We start from the raw sequence: 27,977 nt of genomic DNA on the forward strand, positions 1-27,977 counted from the left end.
TCTTAGTGATCTATTTCAAAATGATTCTAAATAGAAAAAATCCTCCCAAAATACTTTATTTTTAAACTATGACTAAAATATGAAAATATCAATTTTGAAAGATATATTTTAAAAATGTATGTTAACACATTTTAAAGCTTTTACAAAATAACTTTTTTTTTTTCTCATAAAACCTTTTGTTTTGGTAGTGACAATTTTTGGAAGCTGAAGAATATTTGGAAAATGTTTTTAAATACAAAACAATATTTAGGAGGAAAAATGTAGAAATGTATACTTTTAAAGTTCATCATTATCCAAGTATAAAAACTTTTTCTTTTTTCCCTGGATGTTTTCAACTCTGTTTTTGCAACCATGATAGAACTCTACAGTGTGGTTCTACAATATTTTGTTAATAGCATAAGGCAGACCTGCCATGAGCAACAGATGGTATATGCTTCTGTAGGCCCATTAGTAGTTTGTAAGAGTGCAACTTGTTTGAAAAAATAATGTTCATTCATGATTTTGGGGGGAAATAGCTACACTACCTGCAATCCTAGTGTCCTAATGACACCTGGAATAAAGTGTATGCACCGATGTCAGTTTGCAACACACCTGCCAAGCCTTGCAGAGTGGCAAAACATACTGAACACTGCTGTCTGAATGGGGAACAGATGAAAATGTGAGAGAAATAGACTAATATCCTCTTATGTTAGGGATCTTCGGACTTGACAGAGATCCACACTGTTTCCTACAGACACAGTGGACTGTTGTCATTGATATGTGGTCATAAATTGAGTTTTATGGCATTTATATGGACCTAATGTCAAGTACATAAAGCAAAACCTGAAGGCACAATTGGGGACTCTAAATTGTCTGTAAGTGTGCTTGCTTGTTTGACTCTATTTGTCAGCTCTATGATTGACGGGGCGTAGTGTGTGTGAGGGCGACTCCGTACTTATTTAAATCACTTAAAATAACACAAGTTTGTTGCTTGTGATGTAAGCTAGTGTTAGCTATCCTTCATGGTTTCTTGCTCTCACCTCCACTGACTGATTTTTGGATAACACTCTGCTTCCAAGTTTGTGGCAATACTAATTGAGAATCTTAGTTAATTGCATTTAATGCCATTAGTCTAGACAGCCTTAGCAATTTTTTACATTGGGTGTAGATGTGACTTCCAGTGTCCCTGCAGACAGCCTCCAGTGGACACTTAAGGAACTGCAGGTTTTGCAACTTCATTTTTCAACTGTGGATGTTGCTGCTAGGTTTTGTCTTAACTCCACAAGCGTAATGTTAACTTTGTCTAAAGTTAGCGCCCACTAGTGACCAGAAGCTTACCTTTAATGTTTAGTTTTTAAAAATGTTGTTGTGCTCTCATTTTCTGCCCAACACATCCTTTCCACCTCCACTTTTCTGCTAACTTTCAATATAAAGGTCACTATGTTGCACATTTCCACAATGCTGGGAGCTTAATACAGCCTGTAATCCCCAGAGAGTGCACAAAGCATGGAGCTAAAAATACTTAACCTTTTACAAAACACTTTGTATCCTAAAATCGGGAGTTCTTAGCCACAGCAGCAGTTGACCTTGGACCTGCCTGACTCTAAGAATCTGTTAAGTGGTGCTGGCGCTCCGTCAACACCACAGGTTGAATTCTGTAACATCCAGACAGCCCTGAGGATGCTGCAGACAGGGACAGGCAGTTGGCTGTCATTTCAATACAAAGATATTTTGGCCACAAATTAAAGGATGCTATTCTCTTTAATCTCATATAAAAGCACTATCTCATCATCTATCATAACAAATTTATTATCCCACACAAACTTCAGAGATAGGAAGAACAAGGTAGTTGGAGACTGAAAATAATGGATGCTATGGAGGAAACCAAAGCCAGTTTACCTTACAAACACTGCCCCCTATAGTAATGTACTAGACACAACAACTAAAGGGAAAAATCCACTACCTATTCAGGGTACTACAACCAACAATATGACTCATCATCACAGGAGACAGAGTGAAAATGTCTGTAGCAGCCTAGTGAAAGAAAATTGCTGTATATGCGGTTCCTCGTGCATATGATCTTTATTTGTTTTGGTAGTTTCTTTATTTTTTTACACAAATAATGGTGTCCTTGAAACCTCTTCTGGGCTGCATGGCACGGCAATAAACAAGATGAAATCACTGTGTGAGGCATTTTTAATTCAAGGCTTAATACTCTTTTACTTGTGCACTGTTTTAGTTAATCAAATTAAACTATCACACAGCATGCAACTTTTCCTGCAAATCACATGGCATTTATTATGCAGCAGCCTGTTATTACTCTCTGCAGGGAGGCTTAATCTTTCACAGAACAGTCATGCTCACTTGTGCGGTTTTGGCACATGTTTGTTAAAATGTTTTGCTTCTTTCTTTGGTAAATTATCACTAAGTATTATTGTCTTATTATTGGGGGGTTTTCTGTCTCTGCATCAGTGATTGCATCTGGGCCATTTCTGTGAGCTGGATTTGTCAAGCTGCAAGAGAGAAACCAAAAGAGGCTGATTTAATATTCAGCTCCAGTTGTGGATATTAAATATAAGCTTCAAACTGATAGATCACAGGATATCACTCATTTAGGGTAAAAAACACAATGTGAAATGAAAACAGTTTGAAATTAAGGCTGTCAGATGATTACATTTTCAAAATTGTGATTATTCTCGAAATTTATGTCATTATTATCAATTAATCTCCCTTTTTTTGTTTCATTTTGCATTTAAAAATATGCTTGTTTAATTTTGTTTTTTTTTGCAATGTCTCACTGGCTTCCTGTTTGGATACAGAACTGCTTTTATTTTAAAATATGTGTAGACAAAAGATTATGAAATTAACTTAACCTTGACTCTTGTAATGGCAAGAAAGGGTACAGTAAAAAGACAAATGTTTGATATTGTACAGTGCAGATGACTTTGACTTGTCCTGTGAGCTGTCTGGGAGTTTTTTTAACTGAAATGAGACGTTACGGAACTGTGGTAGTCTTTTTTTTTTTTTTTTTTTGTAACAACATTTCACTCCACAAGCACCTTAGCCCTGTTTAATGTAAAGTATCCTGCAGTGTCTCTTTACTATAGGCAGAATACTGTTAAGAGAACTCACTGTAGCAACATGTCTCACCTCATATGTACATTTGCACGAGTTAATGTAGATGACTATCATCTTATCCTCATGTAAATCTGCCTGCATCCTTGCATATTTTGTATTTAAGATCAGTGCTTCCCAAAGTGTGGGCCAGTTGGGGGCACTGCAGCTGGGCTGCAAGAGGCCATTTACCTTACGTAAAAAAAGATAGACACAATTTTGAAATTAAAAAAAAAGGTTTTAAATGATCATCAAATTCTTGACTACATGTTAAAATGTTTTTTTTGAATGTCCAAGAACTAAAAAACACAGCCAGAAGGTTTAAGTTATAAGTAACCTTTTTAATATTTGTTTTGTCTGATGTACAGAGTGGGTGTCATGGTTTAACTGGTGCTGATTTAACTAGTGACGCTCCATTAAACATTCTACAGTGCGCATTTTGGGAGATTAATACTAGAAAGGAACATATTAGAGACTTTGCAGATGGCCTAAACCAAACAACTTGTAGTTATTTTACTTAATGGCTATGCACACACTTTCTTCTGACGTTAATGTCTAAGAACTTGGCATTTGTATTGAAATCCTCTGTTTTTGAGATAACAATAAGGAGGTAAATACTTTGAGTCTCATGCTATGGTTAAATGAAGGTTTTGGTGGTCCCCAGAAGATTTTCAGGTCTCAGATTGGGTCTCAGGGCACTAAAGTTTGGGAAAGATCGTGTCTATTCAGCATTCTTGCACCATTTGCACACCTTGCAACCATACCATCAAGCACATGGACTTACATCTACTAAGAGTCATTAAAGCATGCAATTTATTGCGATTCATTATGGACCTAAAAAACTACAGGTTTGAGGCATTACCTCTGACAGCCCTAATTTAAAGCCATTGTGTTTAAAAAAATCCTTCTTACTTGCTTAGTTTTCATCTAAATTTCACATTTTTAAGTTAAGATCAAACAATAAATGGTTAAATTAAAGTCAACCATATTTAAATCAGAAATTTGTGCATAATATTAATAATCCTAAGGTCTAAATTGATTAAAAATGCAATAAGATAAAATGTAAAAATAAAAGTAATTTTTCAAATTTAGCAGATTTTAGAGTTGATAAGTGTAAAATAATTGTTTTAGTCAGTCATATCAGCACTCAAATGTGCATGAGTGCTCTCTAGTCTTCTGAGATTTTGTTCTGAGCACAAATCAAAGATAAAACTTTGGTAAATCTTCTTAAAGACTGCATGAGTGGGTTTAAGACCAAATCTTCTCTGAGGAATAGTTGATGAATGAGGCCCGCTTGACTTCCAATCCTTAACAAGAAACAACATGGCATTGTTCAAACATTGGCAAAACACTTAGCAGTAGGATCTCTCATAAACGCTACACTTTAATAGGAACCAAGAAGTGCTTTCTTGTCATGGGAATTTATTCTAGGAAGCCTATGATGTGGGAAATCACAACAGGTTAAAGGCACAACTATTAGTACACATATGAGTGTAAACGAAAAATAACAAAATATGGAGGATGAAAATAAATTAATCTGCTTTTCCTGCCTTATTTCTCTGTGATGCAGCAGTCAGACCCTTACCCTGGTGAGCTGACATCTGAGGTCATGTAAACGTCTGAGAGGCTGCAAACATCCTGGACCTGACCTAGATCATTAGTTAGACATTATAGGTGAACCCAGGTGGGGAGCACTTCTACAGACTTCTAACCTGCAAGCAGCAAACAATTCCTTTCTCAGCTGTGTACTACTTTTGTTTGCTGCTGGAGAAAACAATAAATAAAGTAGATTTACTTCACAAAGAACAAACATAAAGCTTTTCTTTTGCCTCAAGTGTGTTATGTCTTCATATCTTATGAGCATCTGTTAAGAAATACCACCAGTCATTCAGCTTTGATTCAATTTTTACTCTTGATGTACATCATATCCAGCTTAAGCCAGGTACCTCATACATAAAATTCATCATCGAAGGCTTTGTTTTTCACTATGAAGCTTCACCTTTTAAAAATCCAACATAATCATAACCCCAGAGGCAGAAAGAACACATAATAAAGATTTGATTTGCTTAAATAACATTATAGTCCCCCAGAAAACAAGCTTGGTATAAAGTCAAAGGTCAGCTCTAGGTAAGCAACAAAAGTAATGAGCTTTATTTCATGTGGAAAACAAAGAAATCTAATCTCTCCTATAACATTGACCGTATGCTGCAGAAAAATCTTCTTTAAAATGACTGGTTGATTTTGTAAATGCTCTTTGTGTTTTTGCACAAATAAAATACATCATTACATGGTGAAATATTTCCAGACTTGTTTTTTCAGTGTTGATGATTATGGCTTACAGCTCACAAAAATCTAAAAACCACTATCTCAGAATATTTGAATATCACATTATCAGTGAGCAATGGTCCAGTTCTTCTTCTCCTTAGCCCAGGTGAGATGCTTGAGACAACTGTTGTTCAGGATTGGCTTGACCCATAGCCAATTTCCTGGACCCATCACCACACTTTTCCCTTCCAGTCAAATTTCCGTTAATGTTTTGATACAACCTCTGAGGACAGCCTGCCCTTTCAGCAAAGACCTTCTGTGGCTTACCCTCTTTGTCGAGGGTGAGAATGATTGTCTTCTGGACAGTTGTCAAGTCAGCAGTCTTCCCCATGATTGCAGTTGTGTGTACTGAACCACATTGGGAGAATAAAGGCTCCGGAAACCTTTGCAAATTGGTCTTTTCCACAGTATTCTAATATTTTGAGATAGTAGATTTTACATTTTAGAGAGCTGTAAGCTGTATTCATCATTTTTAGAAAAAAAAGACTTGGATTATTTCACTTTGCATGAGATGAACGTAAAATTTAAAAGTTTAATTTTTTGAAGTAAATCACGAACTTGGTCATTATAGTCTCATTTTTTGAGATGCACCTGTATCATCTACAGACACAAGCAACTTAACCGAGCATCCTGTTAAAGTTGCCACTATTTTTATACCTCTCCTTTTTGTTTTAAATTGGCTTGCTTTCTTTATTGCTCAGGTTTTTTTTACTGTTTTTTATTGTACATATAATGGACATTTGTGTATTTCTTCCTTGTATCACATTGTCATGCTTATATTTTCATGTCTTAGATCATGCTTCATTTTCATCCATATGTTTTATATCTCTATGCTCATATCATGCTTATCTCTTACATCTTCAAGCTTTTATCTTGTGTCTTTATGCAGATATATAATATTTCTATGCTTTTACTCTGAAAAGATGCAATTGCGATGCCCAAATTTCCCACAGGGAACAATAAAGTATTACTATTTCTGATATCCTTGTCCTTATTTGTGTTATACAATTATTCTGTCTCTGGTGGCAAATATTCATATTTAATTAAACAAAAAAAGCCCTCTAAACAGATTAACTCTTCAACTGAATGAAGGTATAATGAGCAGAGGTTTGGTAGCCAATTAACAAATAGTTGACAGAGGAATAAATTGAGAAAGATAATATAGCACAGCAGTGAAAATAAGTTTCAACAAAGGATGATAAGAGAAAGAAACTGACACCAAATTGCAAAGCCTGTACTTAACCTTATCAGAGGCATTTTATATTCTGTGGTCAATCAGATATTGTGATGTTCTGTTGTAGTATCAACTTGAAATGAACAGCTGAATTGAGATATTATCCTCACAGCATGTCTAACCACCACGTGAGCATCAGACATTTCTTTGCATTTTGCAGCAACCAAAGTTGTCCGGCCACACTGCATATATTCAATGGCTACTCATTTGCTCTATGAATTGCAGTTTTCCTTTGTAAACAGTGTGGTAGTGTGCTTTTATTTTGAAGGCGGGCAAACAGTAGTAAGGTACTTTGCAAGTTTTACCTCTGTGTTAAGAAAAGTCAGAGCTCAACATGGATATGGATATCATTAATGTACAACTACCTCTACTTTGCACAATGAGCTAACAAGCTTTGTTGGACAAAGAAAATCCAGAAAATCTTTGTCTAGGACTTTCCAAGTGCCTTGTTGGTCTCTTTTGTGACCCATCTATGTCTAGAGAAGCAGCAGAAAGGAAATAGAAACAGGGAGGCAGGGGAACAAAGTGTGCATCACGTTGTGGTGCATTGCTACCAGGCTGTTGGGGATTTGTAATAGGAGAAAATGTAATCAAGCTGATTTTACTCACATCGCATGTTGATAGGACAGAGTCATGTGACCAACATACTCTGAACTGTTTCATATTGGATTGTTAGTAACCCTGAGTTTCCCACCTCTTCTGGTTGTATGACTTATCATTTTCCACAAGGTGTTTATTTGTTATTGTACCTTTCTATTTACCTGGAGCATAGAAATAATTATGCCACAGCCCCAAAGAATTTACTACAAATATGTCAATTTCATGTCTAAATTAAAGATTTGAAAAACAGTAACTCTCGCAGGGTAAAAAAGGGCTTGACTCTCTTTAAAACAGTGAATGCTGCTCATTACTAAAGCTGTTTATCTCATACAGCCTGCTCTGTGTACACTTATTCAGGCATTAAATAAGGATGCCAATCATTCTGGAGGGCAGTGCAGATGATGCAAATGCAAGCTTATATACAGTACTTATATAAACTATAATCTTATTATAAATCTATTAATGTAAAGTGCTAGGCAAAAGGACCATGTTAAATTGTTGATTAGCTCTAGACTAATTCAGTCTCAGTTAAAGGATACAAAATCTCCATGAGAAATAATACCAGGCTATGAGGAATTATATGAATTTGAAACCAGATATAAGCAGAAAGTCCCTCATCACCCTTGATTTGTTTGTTTTTTTGTGTTTTTGTCATCCCTTTTCAGCTTTAAGAAGATTTTGGCAAAATGTAAATGACCAGAGGGATAAAATGCCCTGCTCAGAGTTTCTTTAACAATCACTGTGTCATACAGCCAGACTGCTTCTGGGACTCTGTTTCGATCCATTTCTTCTCCACCTCCACCTACAAGACAAAACAAAAAGATGTTTGCACTTATAAATAATGACATTACTATCTTCAGAGTGAGATTTATGCAATAATCCAACTTTATAGCAGGGTTGTCATAATACCAGAATTTTAAACCTATATACAACACCAATAAAATATTGTATCATACCAAAACTGAGTACAGTATAAGCTTTGATAGCACTTCTTAACATACAGTAGGTAGGGTTGACATGGTGCAGCCACTCAAATCTGCCCTGGCATCCAACACAATATCAATAGACGACACTGAGGTGATTGTGTACCTGATTCTGGTCTGTGGCTTTTGTTACAGCAAGAAGAAAAGTTTTGCTCCAGAGACAAAGTGACTGAAAACCCGTTTTTCAAAGCTCAAGTACATTTCAATACTTCTGCTTAAATGATGAAGAGTGTATTGTTTAAAAAACATGGTACTGAGAAGTATGAAGGTATTGACATTTTCTAAAACCTCACAAGGTAATATGAACTCTTACTTGACAATGATAGCGAGTCCAGCTGGTGACGTGTTTCTGTGGCTGGATGTCATTCACAGTGCCCAGTGACTTCACCCTGGTCTGTGACACGACGGCACCCATAATTTCACATTCCATGCTGACAAAAGGGTACCAGTCACTCGGGATCTCCTGATCTGATCCCAGCTCGAGCTTGCAGGAAAATGAATGTGGATGATCCACCGCTGCAGAGGAGGAAACAAAGGCCGCTTGTTGTTATAGTGCCACACCACTGAAAGGCAGACATGCTGAAAACATAACTGATGGCTTATCAGGAGAAAAATACCTTTTACACCTGGTATAAACATGTTTACTGAGTGACCTGATCATAAGTGGACAGTCTATAGAACAGAGTGAATGCATAAAAAAACAGTAAGCATTTGGTGCACATTTATCTGTCCTATAACCCTGCAGTCTGACTGAGCAACCATTTCTTGGTGCATGGTGTATGCTGTACATCATTACTTTGGTACTCAAGAAGACTTTTTGGGGTTGAATTGTTATACAAAATGTATTTCCATAATTGTTGCCCTAAAATGTCTGTCATATAAAAGGACTAAGGGATACTTCAACATATTGGCAAATTCGCCCATTGCCATAATTCCTATAGTCTTAGTCATAGATTCGTTACCTCAAGTTGTCGGTGCAAGCTGTTTCTAAATTAGCGCTGCCGAGTTCGGAGCTTCTGTGCCAACTCAATATAAGCAGATGGTATTCCAGTTTTCCCTCATCAAACTCATCAAATACACAATCCAACAACTCCAAAACACTCACGTGGACAAGTTGTGACCTGCACATTCACCACGCTATGAAATAATAATGTATAATTATGTAACATTATCACACATGAAGCAAATACTCCGAACTATTTCTTGAGTAAACCACTGGGCGGAGTGACACAGTGCATCAGGCATGTCTGGAGTGTAGTTCCGGCTTTGCATTTAACTTTAAAACATCTCCGTCTCGTAATGTTCCATGATTATTTCATAGCGTGATGAATGTGCAGGTCACAACTTGTCCACGTGAGCATTTTGGAAAAAAAATTTAAAAAACAAAACAAAAACAAAAAAACAAAAACAAGATATTACTGGAGATGTGTCACACGTTGCTATTGGACTCATTCACTGAGAAATCACGGTTTAGTTTTGTTGTTTTGTCAGCTGTATTTGTTGATGCTGCGTCATAATCTTTTATCTACTCAGAGTTAATGCTAAATTTATTTATTTATTTATGTATTTTTATAGAGTAAATTTTCCCATGTTTTGTTTTCAGCTCTGTAAAGCCTTTTATATAGCTCTTTGTTAAATGAATTTTCAACCTTTTTTTTCCCTGGGATTTTTCCATTTAACTACTTTTTAACTCTATTTTCTAAAAACTTATCTAAGTCACACTGACAGCTGAGAGGTCACTCAGATCACATTTGTAGTGTTCAGGGATAAATTTATCCACCTTTGAACAGCAGTGTGTACAAAAATGAGTGGAACTCAAGAACCTTTTGCTCTTTATCAACAATTGTGTTCAGTGGCAGACCACTTACTTGTCATACTTCTGTAAATTTTTAATTCAATATCGCATTTTACATGAGTATTATTTAGCATGAAATCAGATGAGTTAAATCATCTAGCTTTATTGCTATTTTACCAATTTTATGGAGAGGCAGTTGTCTTTCAGTGGGTTATGATCAAGAATTGGGGTCAGATCATGATCTGTACTGATTCCAAAATTGCCAGTGGGTTTTATTTTTCAATACAAGGAACAGGCACAAGGGCAGTGGGAGGTATGGCTGCTGGACATGATTGAGAGATCTGACCTACGAGCAGATCATTATATTGAATAGTAATTTAGCATGGAGAGGATACAGACAGTTCACAGAGTGCATGGTTCAATATAAAACAGATCTGTAGGTCTTTCTGTCACAGTTTAAAAGGAGCCCCAGTCAGCAGTGAGGTTAATATACTTCACTGATAAACTATAGATAAACAAAGCCTGCAGCAATGTTAGAAGACGGTTCTACACAGAATACAAATGGAAACAAGAAGCACCCAAAAGCAAAAATCCTTCCCCTGGTAGAGATTAATGATATGTGTTGAAAGATACATCTTTATCTATAGTTTTAAACTGATGTAGACATCCTTATCAATATTCAGCTGCTCCCTCTCTTTCACTCTTTATCTGTTTTTTCTCTCTGCCTCAACTCAGACATTACAATTTGAAAAGATTTAGATGTTTTTCAGCTTAATAGAGAAAGGGCTAACTGATAACATAAAAAGCAAGGGAGTGAGATCTGATCACAAGTGGTCATTAAAGACTGTTATACTGATAGAGGTTATAAACAGGTGTACACAGAGCTGTTCCCTTGTGATCGGGTCACCCAGCATGCATGTGCATACCAGGTGTGCACAGGCTAAATGTCACAAAATACGTTACCTGTATTCTTTGCGGGCAGCCTGTCAATCCTCCACACGACTGATGAGTATACATTCTCATACTTCACAGTGCCGACAGTCACCTGCATGACCGGCTGTGAGTCTGCAGCGCTGACAGCACCCAAGCAGGCGTTTCTGTTCATACGGGCTTTCAACGATCTCTGTCGCAGTAAGGCCACAGTCTGTGTCACTTTGACCCAGTCGCCCGGCACTGGCACACGGATCACTACATTCTCACACAGCGGGTATGCTTCCGACACCCCCATGGAAGAGAGGAAACTAGGCGACATGTTAAGAAAGGCCTGCAGCTCCACATAGGCACCTTGTACTGTGACCACAGCTTTGATCGAGAAGGGAATCTCTGTGCAACCCAAAGCCAATGTCTTGTACCGCATCAGTTCCACCCTGCAGGCGTCTGGAGGGGTGAACTTTATCAGCCTGGACCTCTGAAACTCTGTCTCATTCACACACTGGTGGAAGTGGTAGTCGATGATCTCCATCCAGAGTTCCTCCTCTGACCCGTAGCTGGAGTCAAAGTGTAGCAGCCTGAGATCATTCAAGGCGAGAAAACAATCCCCGAATCCATTCAGAAAAGCCAAACAGTGGATCTGGGTGAGGGCCGTCCGCTCCATGACTCCTCCACTCTTATCCAGTTGTACCCAGATGTGATCAGTGATCTGCAATGACAGCTCCTGCTCCTCGTAGTGCTTCCTCTGCGGGTGTGGCATGGACAGTTTGAAGATCTCCTCCTCCATGGAAACAACGAGGTCCTCCATGTCTTCATGCACTGTGGAGCCGAACTTGAGCAGTTGCTCGACCTCTGCCTCATGACTGACCTCTAACTTTGGATGAAATCGCTTCTTTTCCGTGTACGTGAAATATTCCACCTTGAGCGTGAGGACTTTGCGTGGCTCTCCGTAGCTTTCCAGTTTAAGATCAGAGAGCCTGCACTGAGGGAGGAGCTGGAACTCCTTATAAGGCTTTTCCAGCCCTTTCTCGTAGTACATTTGCAGCACGCCACCCGGCAGCAAGCGCAGATAAATTGGCCCCCACTGTCGAGAGGACATGCGGTTTTTCTTTTCAGGAATCCTGAGCATGACAGACCAGCCGTCTCTCTTCTGATTACGAAAGAGTCCACGAGGAACAAACTGAGAAGAATTCTCGCTTAACACCTCGTTTATGCAGCTCAGCCGCCTTTCGCCTTCTCTTTCAGTCTCTGTCTCTTGGTCCGAATCTGCTCGCAGGCCTTCCAGTTTGTTGCAAACATAAGAAGAGAAGGAGCTCTGTAGCTGGTCGCGAGGAGGCTCGCTGCCGTCTTTGGTCCGAATAAAGAAACGTGGTAAGCTGTTGTTAGATTCAGAGTCCGATGAGGAGGAAGAGGAACTGTCTGCACCTGCGCTGTATCTGGATCCATCCCAGAATGGGTTTGAGTGTCCTGCGTTTCCCTGGAAAGAAGGGAAAGGACTTGGTCTGTCTGAGCTTTGATTCAAGGCCTCTGGAGCAGGAGAGGAAACAGAAGCTGGAGCTGGGGTGGAGAAACTCAGAAAGAAGTCGTTCTTTTCCTGTGTGTTTAAGTGAAATGGGGACACGCTGCTGGGAACCCCACTCACAGGAGTGCAAAAAGGCGTGTTACACGGTACACAAGAACTTCCACCAAGACTTGAGTTGCTTTGAGGGGATTCCAGTGAACTATTGAAGCTCCAGGAAGTATCTCTGATCGGTGGAAGCACCAATTTTAGACCATTGGGACGTGGTACTGATGCTTTGATAAGCCCTGGTGACTGTAGGGGCTTCTGAGGAGACGGGAGCGGTGTGCTGTCATCTTCAAACGTGACCCAGTTTGAGTGATTTGTGGAACACATGGCTGAGGAGGACTGAGCACCCGTTCAAACAAGAATCCCTCCTTTGTCGGCCTAACTGTTCCCCACTTCAGACGCCTTCTCCTCTGCAAGACAAAAAGAGAGAAAATTAGAAAATATTTCAAGCTGAAGTGTTAAAGATATTCCACACACTACTCTTAAACATGCCTGTTGAAAGCTTGAACAAGTCCACTTATCCAGTCTGCAGAAAGAAGACAGAGAGAGAGAGAGAGAGAGAGAGAGAGAGAGAGAGAGGGCACTCTTGGGGATATAAATAAAACATATTTCCTTGAGATACTCCATTAAAACTTAATGAGAGGCTGACCTTGAAAACCTGGAACACGTTTAAATGTGTTAACACCGCAATTAACCGAAGCTCATTTGATGTAAGAGCTGAAGTAAGCACTCTGCAGTTCAGTGTCAGTGAAAGAGAAGGAGATTTTCTCTCACTGACACCACAGATTAAAGATTTTGTCGACTGTTAAGCTTTTGCAGAATCCTGTCGAATTAAATTCATGAACAAACTGAACTTTCTAGCAGGAGCATGAATCATCCAAAAACATCTATGTCCATCATAATTAAAAAAACCTATGAAATGCCAGCTGATATTTTTTCTCAAATTTGGAATAATTTTTAAAGCAATATAGAAAAGAATACAATAATAAAGCCTTTACTCTAATTCCCTTTTTAAAATGAATTCATAATAGCGAGTTAAAGAAAGGAGAATATATCTTAAGGCAGTGATATCAAAGTGGGTAACTCAGAATACTGTGGGTGGAGTTAATTCAACAAAACATCCTTTAGTAAAAATACAGTTTTGTTTTGGACATTAGTTTTTCTTAAAGGTTCACATTATTCAGGTATAAATAAAAACAATTAAAACTGGTGTTCCAGTTTAAAGCTTTACACTTTTGCACAGGAATGTAGTGATGTTACTTTTATAAACCTCTGAATAGATTCACATGGCAAGAATTACAAATCTAAGTAGCTGCTGTTAAAGTTCAATGTCCAAAGTCAATAACGTGGGTGTGTCGTTTACTGCTGTCCACAAAAACAGAGAGATAATGAAGACAACATTGGGCCTTGACATGACCCAGTTTAACCTGAAAGTAAGAATCATGATCAACAAAAAGAGCAAGGCTGTTTAAGTGTGTATTTGAAAAGGTACAATACTACTGTAGTGCAAGCTTTATGAGTTATTAAAAAATATAAACATAGGAATGCACCATGACACCAGGTTAACATGGATTTCATATAATGAGGGAGAAAAGCTGTTAAAAAGTGCACTTCACAGTTCACACTGCGCGCTACTTGCAAAGCAGTCTTGAATTGCTTGTAGAACCGGATAACGCACTTTAAACAGGTTTTCTCCTTCATTCTATGGAATTCATCAATGAAACTAAACAGTGGTTTACTGTTTAGTACATCCATCATATGGAGTGCCATTTTTAATCTAAATCCAAAAAATTATCAATCAATCAATCGTTTTTTTGTATAGTACCAATTAATAATCAAGGTTATCCCAAGGCACTTTACAAAGAGTAGTCTCAGTTATGGCCTGTTACAAGAAAGACATATATTAGTAATCATGAGCAGAGCACCAGCAGTATTTAGCCAAACCTTCCCTTTAACAGGCAGGAATGACAGCTCTTTGCCAAAGCTATGCTTGGGTTGGACAGAAAGAGAGAGTCCTAGTGTGCCATGACCCCCCAGCAGTCTAAGCCTATAGCAGCGTAACTGACTAAGGGCTGGTCCAAGCGTGAGCAAGCCCGTAACTTTAAGATTTAGCAAACTGGAAAGATTTAAGCCTACTCATTAAGGTAGAGAGAGTCGCCGCCTCTCAAACCCTTACAGGAAGATGATCCCAAAGGAGAGGGGCCTGATAGCTGTATGATCTACCTCCCATACTACTTTTAGAGACTGAGGGTACCACGAGCAGGCCAGCATTTGTGGAGCACAACAGTCTAGAGAGATAATACGGCACCATGAGCTCTTTGAAAAAAAGAAGAGAGTGTAGAAGCCACGGTGTTTTTTATTACCTCAAGAGAAAACAGGTTTAAACCATCCTCCTGCCTGATGATTCTGTTTTGTCCACAACATGCAATTCCTGTGCCGCTGTGTTCCTCTTTTAGTACCATCTGTTTTCACCAACTGGAGTTTCTGCATCTACTAGCTACAGTACAGTGCTTCAGTTCTTGGCCTCCTCCACCTGTAGCTTCTTGTCCTTACTGAGGAGAACTCCCATACAAAACAGCACTCCATGGAATGGTAACACTATAGTACGCTTCCCATTTTTCTTTAAGTGCACAATCATGACCTAAGGAGGAAGAAAAGCAGTTAAAGAGTGGCACCAAACCCTGCTGGTCTGGTCTGTGTCATTACATATGTATTTGTACATTTAAATATTTAATGTCTGGCTTTTATTATTTCCTCTACCTCTTGCTTTGACTGTCTTATCCCTTCATGTCTAATTTATAGGTATTTAATTATTTTAGATTAAAATAAATATCAGTTTTATGAGAGTTTATTAACTTTTAGTGTTTCTTTTAATTTATTCAGGATTTGATTGCTTTGCGTTTTAATTCTGTCTCTTATTTTAATTGTCGCTTATGTTGATAATGAATCTTTTTATTGTCATTTCATTAAATTCATACTGCTGTGCATTTCTCACTGTCCTTTAATGAGTCTACCTTTTTATCTAGTACTTTCCACTCTCTTGAAAAGCACTTTGAAATGCAATTGCATTTGACTGAAAAGTGCTGCATGAATAAAGTTTAACTGATTGACTGTTGATGTGTTCCAGCATGTACTGAGCACTGAAGCAGCCTTATAAACCTGATATTATGGTACATATACCCTATGGAATATAGTTTTTCTCAGTGTATAGAGTTCTTAAATCTAAATGAGAAACAACCAGTTCAAACAGGATAAAGCATTATGACTTATTATGACATGTTGAGATGTAGAAAAGAGTATTATGCTACTTATCCTGAGAGACTGTTGAAGCAAACAACAGATGTGATTAAACCACTACAATATGATACTAGTAAAAACTAAACTGTATCATTCCCAGTTTAATTACTAATGAAACAAACATAGAAATCTTAGGCACCCAATATTGTATAAAAAATTTTTTTAATTATCAAAATTTGCAAGCAAACTCCTACAAACTGTCCAAATTATATTAATAGGTTGTTGCATACATTTTTAAGAGTATTTGCACAATTTAGACAATGTACAAAATTTTGCCAATAATTTATGACAGATTCCTTCCTCTCCTAAACACCTGTCTCATAAAATAGATGTATTTTTTAGGGCTTTTTTTACTTTGTGAAACTGTTGATGAATAAAAAAACTGAGACTGCATCAAAAATTATGAAGGTATTAAAAAACTGTGAGCTAAACTCTTCAGCCCAGAGATCCGTAATGTATTCTTAAACCACAAAATGAGATCTGCACTACAAAATTGCTCCTTTCATTTAAAGTTTGAAAACAACAACAACAAAAGACAAGCCTCGAAGAAAACTCCTGAAAACTCTTCAACATCTCAGATCTTCACAATAGCAGAAGCATGTTCTGTATCCTTAAATTATCACATTTTCACAGTGTTTTTTAAAGGATTACAGTGGTCTGTAGATGTGTTTTTCTGTCCGAGATGCTCCTAGAAAAGTACAAAATTATTTAAGCGGGATGCTTCCTGTCTTTAGATGTAGTTTAAGTTTGAGAAGTTTTAAAGTTTTGTAATGCAAATTGATGAGCTAAAATGTTGTGCTTTAGACAAACTGCACTTTGAACTAAGCACAGTCTAAATATTTAATAGCACGCTTGCTTTAAAATGCCAGGGAGAAAAGTTGGCCATGGTGGCAAAGATCCTGCCTCATTAAGCAGCATGAAGTGAAGTGTGAGAACGAGCTGGACTGCAGGAAGCATCAGAGAGTTACAGAGCTGCTTAAATGTGCCAGGCACCTCTGGAAGATGAAGGTTTTATCCTCTCTGCAATTAAATATGCCCAACATTCACGAGGTTACCGTTTGGAGACAGGTATTAAATGTGTGGGAAGATTGCCAAATAACAACGGTATTTAACCAAGAAGAGGGACATGTGTTTTAGTTAAGGCTGGGCAACATGAGAAAAGAATGATCGCAATTTAAATCTCAATTTAGATTGATGGATATTTCTATTCATTAAGCTTTTCATTTTGATAATGCCTCTAGGTTGAAAAGGCACCAGTAGCCTAGTGGTTGTATCCATCATCCCCATGTACAAAGGCTGTTGTCCTTGAAGCAGGTGGCTTAGGTTCAATTCCAGCCTGTCACTTCAGTCCTGAATGACATTGTCATCTACCATCTATCTTCTTCCGCTTATCCGAGGCCAGGTCGTGGCAGCAGCAGGTTGAGCAAGTCAACCCAGATATCCTTCTCCTCAGCAATATTTCCCAACTCCTTCTGGAGGATTCCGAGGTGTCTGACCTTGTAAAGCAGATGGATACACCCATTCCCGTGTTTCTCACTGGCAAATCCATCTTGCAAAGCTTCCGTCTGAACAGTTCAGGCCCGGTTAGAAAGTGACAGGACCAATCAGCGTCAAGGAGTAGTACTTTCGGGCGCGGCGGAGTCGTGACGTAAGAGAGCAACAACAAGAGGTGGGTGCAGATATGGCGGATATAGGCGGATATGCAGATATTAGCGTGGATGCTGCTAAAGCGTCAGTTTTATCAGAACTTGATGATATTTCTTTTTTAAAAGATGAACAAAGAACAGCAGTGAGTAGTTTTCTTTTAAAAAACGACAAAATTTGTGTACTGACATGTCTACAGCTGCCATGATTCACATTATGCAGTTCTCTAAGGATTTACTCCTCGCAAGCGGCTACGTCACGTTTTGTTGCTCTGATTGGCCCGTAAAGATGTGACAGAACATTCATTCAATCACCCTCCGAGTTTTTTTTCAAAGGCACTGCCTTTTCCCAAACGCCATGTTTGAGTGGTTTTCCAGATGAATGAATGAAACAAATCCATCTGGCGTGTCAGGTTAAGATGTTTCAAGATCAGACAGAATATATTTCCTCCAGCACATTCTGGGTCTTCCCCGAGGTCTCCTCCCAGTTAGAGGCTCCATTCCTAGTTCCTTCCTGGTGTCTAAAGTCCTCACCCCATCTCTAAGGCTGAGCCCAGCCACCCTCTGGAAGAAAACTCATTTCAGCTGCTTGTATCCACGATTTCATTCTTTTGGTCATTACCCAGAGTTCATGACCATAGGTGAAGATCGTGCGTCATTTGTCATGCTATGTAGAGAGGATATATGATGGCCAACCACGACCTGACTATGCCCGACAGGCTGCTCCTGATAGAATTCTAACATGTTTGATATTTCCAGACATTCCCACAATGAGAGCAGAACCATGAGCAGAATCCTCAACTTAGGGGTATTTTTTTCATGTGTAAATGACAACAGCAGGACTGACTTCTAATGCCCCCCACCCCCGCTATAATAAAGGAAATAAACAAGCAGGAAAGCTCGAGGCTGCTTTGGTTAAAAATGTCTATCAATCTGCTTTTTTTTAAAATCAAAACAATGTTACTTTTGGCACTATCAAAGAAAAACATATAGTATCATTTAAGGGTATATCAAAAAAGGATAAAATATTTAAAAAACTTCAGAGGGACTCTGCTGGAAATGGCAGATGTCCTTCAGCAAACTGGTGAAAACTGGCGTTAGCGTGAGCATCAAGCTAGAGAATCAGTCATCAAAACATTTGGCCAGACAAACAAAAACAGTATAGACACCAGCTGGTCTAGACTGGCCCCACTCTTTTCCAACATCAGTATGTTGGCTGTGATTTTTGGTCAGGTACCACCATGTAGTTTTCATGTCTGTTGGTCAAGTCACAGCACGTATTTTCGGCTCTGTGATCATCTAATCTTAAAAAGTTACCATCATTACAGACAAAAATACCATGTAGTCTGACCTTGGCATATCATGATCCAGTACTAAGATCATTTAATCGTGCAGTCTTGGTTGTTTTATATTCATACAAGTCAATCATAGTCTGTATTTTGATGTGTTGGCGATTCTGCTCTCACACATCCAGCTCAGAGGCTGAAGTGAAACCACTTTCAAAACTCCAAAGCCTCATCTCGCCATAAAAAACTTCAAAACAATAATTGAAAACAGAGAGCCTAAATTACAGCCGTCCTCCTTCAAGATCACAGCCATGTCTTGCATAAAGACATCCAGTGGCGAGTTCCTCCTGCTATAAATAAACCAGGAAGTGGGGGCTTCGATTTGGAATAGAGGATTGACACGTCTTCAGTCAAACACATGGGAACAAATTTCTAATGAGAGGCAATGATCGCAGACTTTTACACAAGTTCATTCCTCTCCTCCTGACTTACAAAATCCCTCGGCTGCAGTTCAAAGACACCAGCTCAGACGGGGATGAGAGCTCCACAGGGGGTTACTGACAGTTTTTCAGACTCATTTCCACTCCACCGTCTCTTCCTGGGTCCCTCGCTCTCTTTTTTTGCAGGCTGTACAGAAACGAGACGCTGCTAAATCAGAGGACAAAAGAATACATTCCTCACATTCCTCTGGGACAAGCAGCTTTGCACACAGGAAATACCAGCTGGCTGTATTTGTGTGAACTGACAACAAATATTATCTTAATGTCCTGATATCAAATTTAAACAATGCTGCAGATTTGCAGGTCATAAATTGTGCTTAGTCTGTATTTATGGCTGTAAGATAGGAGCCTAGGGTTAAAAAGATGTGCCACAGTAATTAGGTAAACAAAATACATAACTATGAGGAATTACTTTTACAATTATTTTTTGGATCTAAGAGTCTGGAAAACTCCCCTAACTTACTGAGAAAGTTGTCCCTTGCAGCACTGCAATAAAGACAATAGAGAACCCCTTGCAGGATCTGAAGTTTACCATTTATGAAGGATACAGTTACATGAACTACTGCACTTGCAAAACCCAGGGCATCCATAATAACACACACACTTCATACACAAGGCTGAAGTCATCTAATTATAATTACTGGGTCAAACTGAGTCATATAATGTTGCCAAAGAGATGCATTCGTCAGCTTTTAAAGAAGCCACTCAGCACTTTGATTCAGTGCTTTGGATAAGTGTTGGTGTCTTGGACTAAACTGGAATTCAGGAAGACTTTTGGGATATCAACAAACAAGCAGAGTCTGAAGGCACTCTTCTGCTGGATGCATGAGGGCTGTAACCTGAGGGTGGCACTCAAAGGTACTGCAGTTGCAACTTTTTTACATTTTCCCCATTCTGTTTGACAAAATCTGCTGTTAACCATGACCAAGAAGATAGTTATGGTCTGTAGTTTTTGTGGGTTTTATCCAACTGAGTTTGAAGTTAACCCAACTTTGAGTAAACTTACCACTGAATGACCAATGTCAACCCTTTGCCATCATTGCGAAGATGATTGTCCAAAGGAACAGTTACGTTGATTACACCTCACATCCACGTGACGTACAAGTGCTTGTGGGTGTGCATGAGCAATCATACCATGCCAATGTCCACCTCTTCCATCCTCCAGGGCCAGGGAGCTTTATCGTGTCTGTCCCTGGTCAAAATACTTGGGCACAGTACAGATTGCCAAGTGTGTGCTTTTAAACTTAAATCAACTCATCTGTTTATAACCATAACTAGCCAAAATTTACATTAACCAGTATAATGAAAAAACAACAAAAATAGCTTTTTCAAATGCCAAGCTTGGAGTTCATCAGTCATGATGGCTCAAAATTACATGCTTGTTTGTACTGAAACTCTACAAATAACAGAAGATTTTTTTCACATATTAGCACTGCCTTCACTCTGGCGACACTCTAGAAGTCTGTAACTTTATGTAAGTCAAGCTGTATTTCACAATAAATGCATCCAGGTAAGAGATGAGCTTTTGACTTATTATTCAATAAGCCTTATGGAGTACAGGAGGCCTGTTAGACCAACTCTTATCTTCATGGTGGTCAAAAATTAGAGAAAATGTTGACACTCTGTGCATTTTACACCAAATCTAGTAATAAACGACATCAGAATTGGTACTGATCATTGGCTAAATTGTTATTTTAAACATTGCTATTAGCATTGGCCTTACATTTTGCATTTGGTGCATCTCTAGTGGCTAATTTGGCCCCCCTGGCTCTGTTTTCTTTCTCCAAAGGATCCCCATCTTTGCCATCTTAAAGTGATGAACACATTAATGCATCAGTAGTACTACATTACACCATAATGTCCCGTAAGTGATGCACACCTCTCACCGCTTGCAGACTGAAAGCCCTGTGACTGGTCCTTGGGTAGCACTGGGTGACTGCCAGTCTGTTAGTAATGTCTATAGACAAACTCTGTGTGCTTTAGTGAGAGATAAATGGCTGCAGACAGAGATACAACAAATCAAATATACATGCTGGCACCAAAAAATCTCAGACATGTCTCTTTGTGTCCAAACAAGTACAAAAAATTATCTTGTCCTGTGATGATTTAGCAGCCATACCTTCAATCTCCTCTGATGTTTCCTCTCTTTTCTTCTGTGTTTGTCAGCTATAACTGTCAGCTTTAGGTACCATGGTTTCCAGTGCACAAACAAGCAGGAAATGTCAGGGTGGGATGGGCCACTGGCATATAATTGCACTGCCAAGTAGCGTTTGGGCAGAGTATCGCAGAGAGACGGATGTCCACCACTCTGCAGGAAGCAGGTATAAGCATAAATCAGGCTTTAGGGTATAGTTGGCTCTGGAAATGCAAGCAAGATCAGGGTTTACTGAACCAAACTGTGCAAAACCAAACTAGATCTGGTCTAAACTTGGTAAGAATCACACCAAAGTCATACAAATCCGCTACTGGTATCAGTTAATGCCACTGACACCCTGGTGCATCCCTAAAAAATATAGAAAAGTTGAAGTGGTGGAAGATTTTTGCATGGCTGTGTGTGAGTTCTGACAGCTCTAAGAAAAAATGAAAACTCAAGACTGACCAATTTACAAACGTAACTACTGCTAAATGATTGAACATGTGAACCACACGTGTTTTGATTATCACGAGACGTTATTTAGAGCTTAGAAAATGTAATCCACAAAGAGGAACAGCAACCGCTGGCTGATGCAAAATATCAGAGGATATGAGAGGACAAAAGCATGACCTCTGAACCTGACCTCTCATTATTCCAGTGGCTGACTAATTTCTAGATAAAATCCATTCTCATATTTGCCCTTTCTGTCCTGATTACAGTATTGACTGCGGTGACAGAAACGATGAGTCCCTTTATTAACGGAAACCATTTTTTAACAGTGGGCTGACATGACGACTGAAAGGAAACTTCAGTGGGATAAAAATAAAATAGCTGATCTTTTCTAAAACACACTCATGAACTTTGACTTTGCAGACAGATGCTTCCTGATTGAATGTGATGACTTCCTGTTGGATTCTCAGGATATTTCCTGTATTCTCACACTGCGGAAGAGATCGTTTTCCGTTAGAAAAATAGAAATAAAGCTAGACACTCCCCTGTTTAATTTGATGGGAGAGTACGACTGTTGTGGCCACAGCCACTCTGTAATCGAGCGCAGAGCTGAAAATGTGATGACCCATTTCCAGAAACAACAATGTCTGCTCTCATGTCAAACAAAGCGGAGAGGATAGCTGCTGTCCCTGTCTCCTCACTCCTTAAACAAACTGGATTTAACAATGCCGGGTTAGTTATTAAAGTCCAGTGCATTTAGAGTAGATATTTGTTACAGTTCAGGAAAGCAGGACTGGAAAAAATAAGCAGAAATGAATGGAAGAAGTTTGTGTCAGCTGAAGCAACTTAAAAAAAGATCCCCCTTTTTTTCATGTAACTCAAGAAGAAGTGGTTTATTTTGGCTCAAAGCAAACATTAATTTTATGTTAAACAGTACCCTTAAAGGAGCAGTCTGAGGAAGTAGGGCACATATTTTGTCCTCTGCATGACAAAAGTTAAGACTATAACAAGTAAAAAACACAATCTCAACTGAGGCTCAATTAAGTAAACACGCATGCATTCAGCTTTGGTTTTTAAAAGTGTTAGGAAACCCAGAAACTTCCTCTAATACAGGAGTGTCAAACTCAATCACAGCAGGGGCCTGATTCTGGATTTAGGTCTAACCTGAGGGCCTAACAGGGTCAACATTTAACCATATCTGTCAACCTTTTGATAAAATATGAAACAAACAGCACTGATGATAAATCATTTGGAAATTCAAAAAAAGTAAAAATGATAAGTTTAAAGGGTCAAATTTGAGATAAAAATTCCAATTTATGGGGAGCAGGTGGCCGAGTGGTTAAAGGCGCTCCCCATGTACGCGGGCGGCCCGGGTTTGAATCTGGCCTGAGGCCCTATACCGCATGTCTCTCCCCCACTCTTGACCCTGTTTCTGATTCTATCCACTGTCCTCCTCTATCTTATAAAGGCACAAAAATGCCCAAAAATAAATCTTAAAAAAAATAAACAATAAAAAATCCAATTTATTAGTTCAAAAGATCAGAACACGATATTAAAAATGGAAAAATAATGTTTAAAAAGAGCAAATATATGAGGAGAAATTTGAAATCATAAGTTTGAAAGGTCAAAATTCTAGATCAAATTTGAGATCATGTGTTTAAAAATCAAAATATGACTTAAATTTTAAATTGTGAGTCTAATAGGTCAAAATATGGGATTAAAAAGCCAAAAATTAGGAGTTAAAAATGTCAAAATATAGGCTAGAATTCAAAATGATGACTTAAAAAGTTAAAATTATGACTTAAATTCAAAATTGGGAGTGTAAAAGGTAAAAAAAATATGATATAAAAAGTACAAATTATTCACTCAAAATGTCAAAACATGAGAAAAAAAATTTGAAATCATGTTTTTAAAAGTCAAAATTTGGGATTAAAAAACCAAAGTGAGGAGTTGAAAAGGTCAAAATTTGACATAAAATATAAAATTGGGAGTCTAAAAGATTAAAATGTTACATATAAAGTCCAAATTCTGAGTTGAAAAGGTCAAAGTATGAAATGAAAAGTCAAAATCATAATTTTGAGTTGTAATCTTGAGATGCGAAATTGAAAATATGAAATAAAAACAAATTAATTTCTTTCCCCACATTTTGAGTTTTTATGAAATCTTTTTACTTTTTCATATTTTTATGGCTTAACAAGTATATTTTAAATAATCAAGTTGAATTTTACATTTTCATTCTGAAAGAAATCTGCAGACCTCATACTGGTGGGCCAGTTATAATAAAAATAAGATATGATCTTGCGGCCCGGATACAATCGTTCCAAGGGCCGGATTTGGCCCCAGGGCCTTGAGTTTGACACCTGTGCTCCAATACCTCTAAAACGTGTACCTGCCTGCAGAAAAGCTGTAACATTTGTAGTACTTCAGTATATCATAAAACTATATTATATCTGCTATTTTAATGTTTCGATAAATCAAAAAGTAAACAAGCTATAAATAGCATATATCTCATAAAACAGATGTATAGTAAAGGAAAGAAGCTGTCAAACTCTTGCACACTGAAATTGTAAAAATAGGGCACATTTTGCTATTGCAACATTGCAAACACATTTGTGCAATTTAGACAGTTTTTAAGGGGTGCCTGCTATGTTTGATCATCAAAAACAAGAAATCCCACAATATTAGCTGCCTATAACTTATATTTTTGAGGCTGCGGTGTTGAAGCAGGTATTATTATTTTATCTTTTCCAAGAATCATATCTGAGTTTAAAATTCTGGTACTGTGACAAGACCACTAGTAAGCTATATCATTTAAAATATGAAATTGGAAATTCACTGAAACCTACTGATGTTAAATGGCTTTTTGTCTCAAAAAGGTAGTGCTTCTTGAGTAGCTATTCTTATGTCAGTAAAAATAATTTAATAGAAATATGCTGAATAAATACTGGTCTTCGTTTTCTTTGTCTATGCAAAGACTCAGTACCATAATTCAAAACTTTGATATGTTTATAGTAAAAATCAAATTGTATTTATCCCTGTACCAACACTAAAGCAACAAAAATGAAAGTCCTTGGCACCTTATAATATAGTGATTTTCGCTTTGAACTGCAAAACTGCAGGTTAACTCCTGGGAACTGTTTCAACTGAAAATTAAAGTTTTGTGAGATGTTAAGTGTGCAAGAGTTAACCTGCAGCTTTTCATGGCCTCACTTCTTTCCTATGCACCTACCCTGTGGAAAAGAGTTATTTTATTTTATTGTAAATTGTATTTATTTATTGTTTTAGTCTTTGGTTCTTCTCCTATTCTTTGGATCATTAGCCTTGCAAAGCAGATGGATAGGCCAGACTCCATGTCTATCATCAGGCAAATCCATCTTGCAAAGCTCCACTCTGAACTGACTGTCCAGGGCTGACCTGTACAATCAGCATCACTTGAAGAGAACAAGGCAGCGGCTATGGGTGGGGTTTAGCTGTACTGTAAGCCGGTATGAACAATAGCTTCTGCGAGTGTAGTGATTAGCTCGGATATAGCTGTAGTATAGTGGCAGTTTCATCAGAACTGGGTCACAAAGCTTCTCTTGGCAGACAAGATGTTTTTGCACTTCTCTCGACCGGCCTCAGCATGAGTTTTATCCACTAACAAGCTCCATTGTTCATAAACCACAGCAGCACCAGCCTGTCTGAGATTTTTTGAAAGGTCCCGCCCTTCCTTAACCCTTTGGGATGTGTCCCAGATAAATGTGAAATGTATCCATGCAATGGATATACTAGTATGAAACAGTCTATCTGGAGTGTAATTGATCATTACAGTAACTGAGATTGTAGCAACATGGTTGCAAAACATATCTGTCACCTACATTTGGACTATACCTTCCTACCAACCTACATTCAATAAAGAGACGATGTTTAATTCTACTGTAATTATTGTCATGATTTCAGCTTCCTGTTTCAGGAATTAAAGGAAAGTTTGCCATTTAAAAAGCTTTTTAATACATGCACTTATTCTATCTATGGATGGGGCATGGACTTGGAAAATCTGGATGGTCACTAATGTTAGAAAAAAGTCCTAAACTGATCAGCCCCTCTTTGATGTAAAAAGAGCATTTCTTAAATTGAACTTACAACAGCCAAACAACTGCCTATTAACCCTTTAAAGTAATTCCCATTAAGAGTTGGCATAAAGCTAACAGATAGTTTGGGCAACACCACTGTGTAAAATATAAGTATCTATCATGGTCTATTATCATTTTGTGAATAAGGCAGTGTTATTTACATATGAAATGTGTGGTAATTGCTTGAAATTAGCATTCCCAATCCATTAGATTTGACAGATCAGCATATGCTATAGCCACACTCATGCTAGATTGTTCCACCTAGAAGTCAAATAAATAAAAGTACAAACTCAGTTTGAGTTATTTCAAATAGTGTACAAGGATTGTAAGCCATTAATACCAGAACCATTGAAATACATTTGTAGCTTTAATCTTCACACAGTCTTACTGAGCATGTGCAGAATAGAAGTATTTGATTGGAGGGACTGGATTAGTTACAACTGTCCCCAATCTCCCCCAGTAAACCTTTTAACCGTTAATGTTCACTTGTAGCAACAGTTGCTACTGATTCATTCAGGTTATTTAGTTAAAACAGCAAAAAATGTTTTGGGAGTAAAAAAAGGATATTAACATATCCACGAAAATGTCAGAATAAATTGAGTTATTGTTGTTAAGTCAAGCCGTCACTGTTTAACCGTTGTACCTTCGCATTCTTGCAGCGCGGGGTCAGAAAATCACCAACCTCACGAGCTACCGGCGGTTAACAGCAACTTTTTTTTTCTCTCCCAGCGACTCAGAGTGGAGAAAGAAAACAGAACCAGCGTGCTGTCATCCACAACAGAGCCAGGCCCAGGACCCGGGCCAGAGAGGCCCACTTCTGGGGTCAGTTTGGTGTCTTTGTTTTGATGCGAAGTCTGAGTAAAGTTGTCACTGAGATGCACTTTTGTCGCACTCTGCTTGACTTCAGACTTTAGCGGGCACCATTCACTCCTGACCTAGCTAAAACAGACGGGGTTAACGTTTACGAAGAGTGCACCAAAACAGTACAAGTACTCCCTAACGTCACCTGAACTATCCCAGCTTTCTGGGGCACAAAAGCGTAAAGAAGTACTCACTTTTTCACAGATGTGGGTGTGTAATCCGGGTCATGACTTGTGTTTAATGTCGGCCGGTTTTCCTCAAAATGGCAGAGTGTAAATCCTGGGAGTTTTAACAGCACAGCGCTGCTTCCCCTCCCGAGTTCACACAGACAGACAGACTGTCCCACTACGGGACACTGCAGGAATGAACTCAGCACGATGCGTTCACGACAGTAGGAAACGCCAGTATCCAGAGACTGGCGCGCAAGAAAGCTGCGTTTTTACTGACTAAACTCTTCCGAAACAGTTAGTTGTCTTCAAAGGAAGCCCCAAAAGGACCCACATCCGTATATTTTATTTTTCCTTATGTCAGCGAATTAAGTTTTATAATTTTCTTTAGATCTGGACTTAGTCTTTGGCTACAAAACAGCTGTTTTTTTCTTTTTCCATTAGTTTCTGTCACCGTCACAGGAAAACCATCATTGTTACATCGAGTTCAACTCATAAACAACAGAGAAAGCTCCTGGAAAATTTCTCATTACCCTGTGTAAGAAAGAATGACTGCATGTCAACTAAGGGCTGCCGGAAAACCTATTAATTTTAACAAAAAAGTAGAATTCAGCAGTTTCACCAATCTTTTTTTTAATTCTATGGTCTCGTTCATGTTTCTAAATAACAAGCTTTGTGCTGTGGTGTTAAAGTTTATAATTGGGACCTTTTGGGTACCATTTGATAAAGTAAAGGAATTAATTAAGACTAACCCCTCAGCATAGTATCTCCAAAAGCCTTTTATAAATGAGGAATGTTCCCATACATGTAAAAACTCCTCACAATTAAAAGAAAAAGCAGTAGAAATACAGTTTTAATCAATTTGACTAAAGTATATATATTGCAATTGGAATTTTAACCAGTTAAGGGAGCCATCTATGTTTAACTGGATATGTTTTAAAGACTTAGATGTGTTATTAAAAGTTTTTTCTTGCAAGGTATCATAATTTTCATGGACCCA

At 38.3% G+C, this 27,977-nt stretch overlaps 1 protein-coding gene across 1 annotated transcript in view; it reads right to left on the reverse strand.

Annotated features, from left to right (window-relative positions):
• Positions 1-27,148, reverse strand: part of LOC121510866 (stonin-1) — a 36,527-nt gene extending 9,379 nt beyond the window's left edge. Inside the window, exons 1-3 of the mRNA XM_041789178.1 lie at positions 27,005-27,148; positions 10,994-12,937; positions 8,549-8,751 (exon numbers count right to left, since the gene is read on the reverse strand). Coding sequence (XP_041645112.1) covers positions 8,549-8,751; positions 10,994-12,854 — 2,064 coding nt within the window. The 5' untranslated portion in view covers positions 12,855-12,937; positions 27,005-27,148. The remainder of the gene's footprint in view (positions 1-8,548; positions 8,752-10,993; positions 12,938-27,004) is intronic.
• Between the last annotated feature and the right edge of the window lie 829 nt (positions 27,149-27,977).

This window comes from Cheilinus undulatus, linkage group 6 (assembly GCF_018320785.1).
Source record: "Cheilinus undulatus linkage group 6, ASM1832078v1, whole genome shotgun sequence".
In the NCBI taxonomy this organism is placed as follows: Eukaryota; Metazoa; Chordata; class Actinopteri; order Labriformes; family Labridae; genus Cheilinus; species Cheilinus undulatus.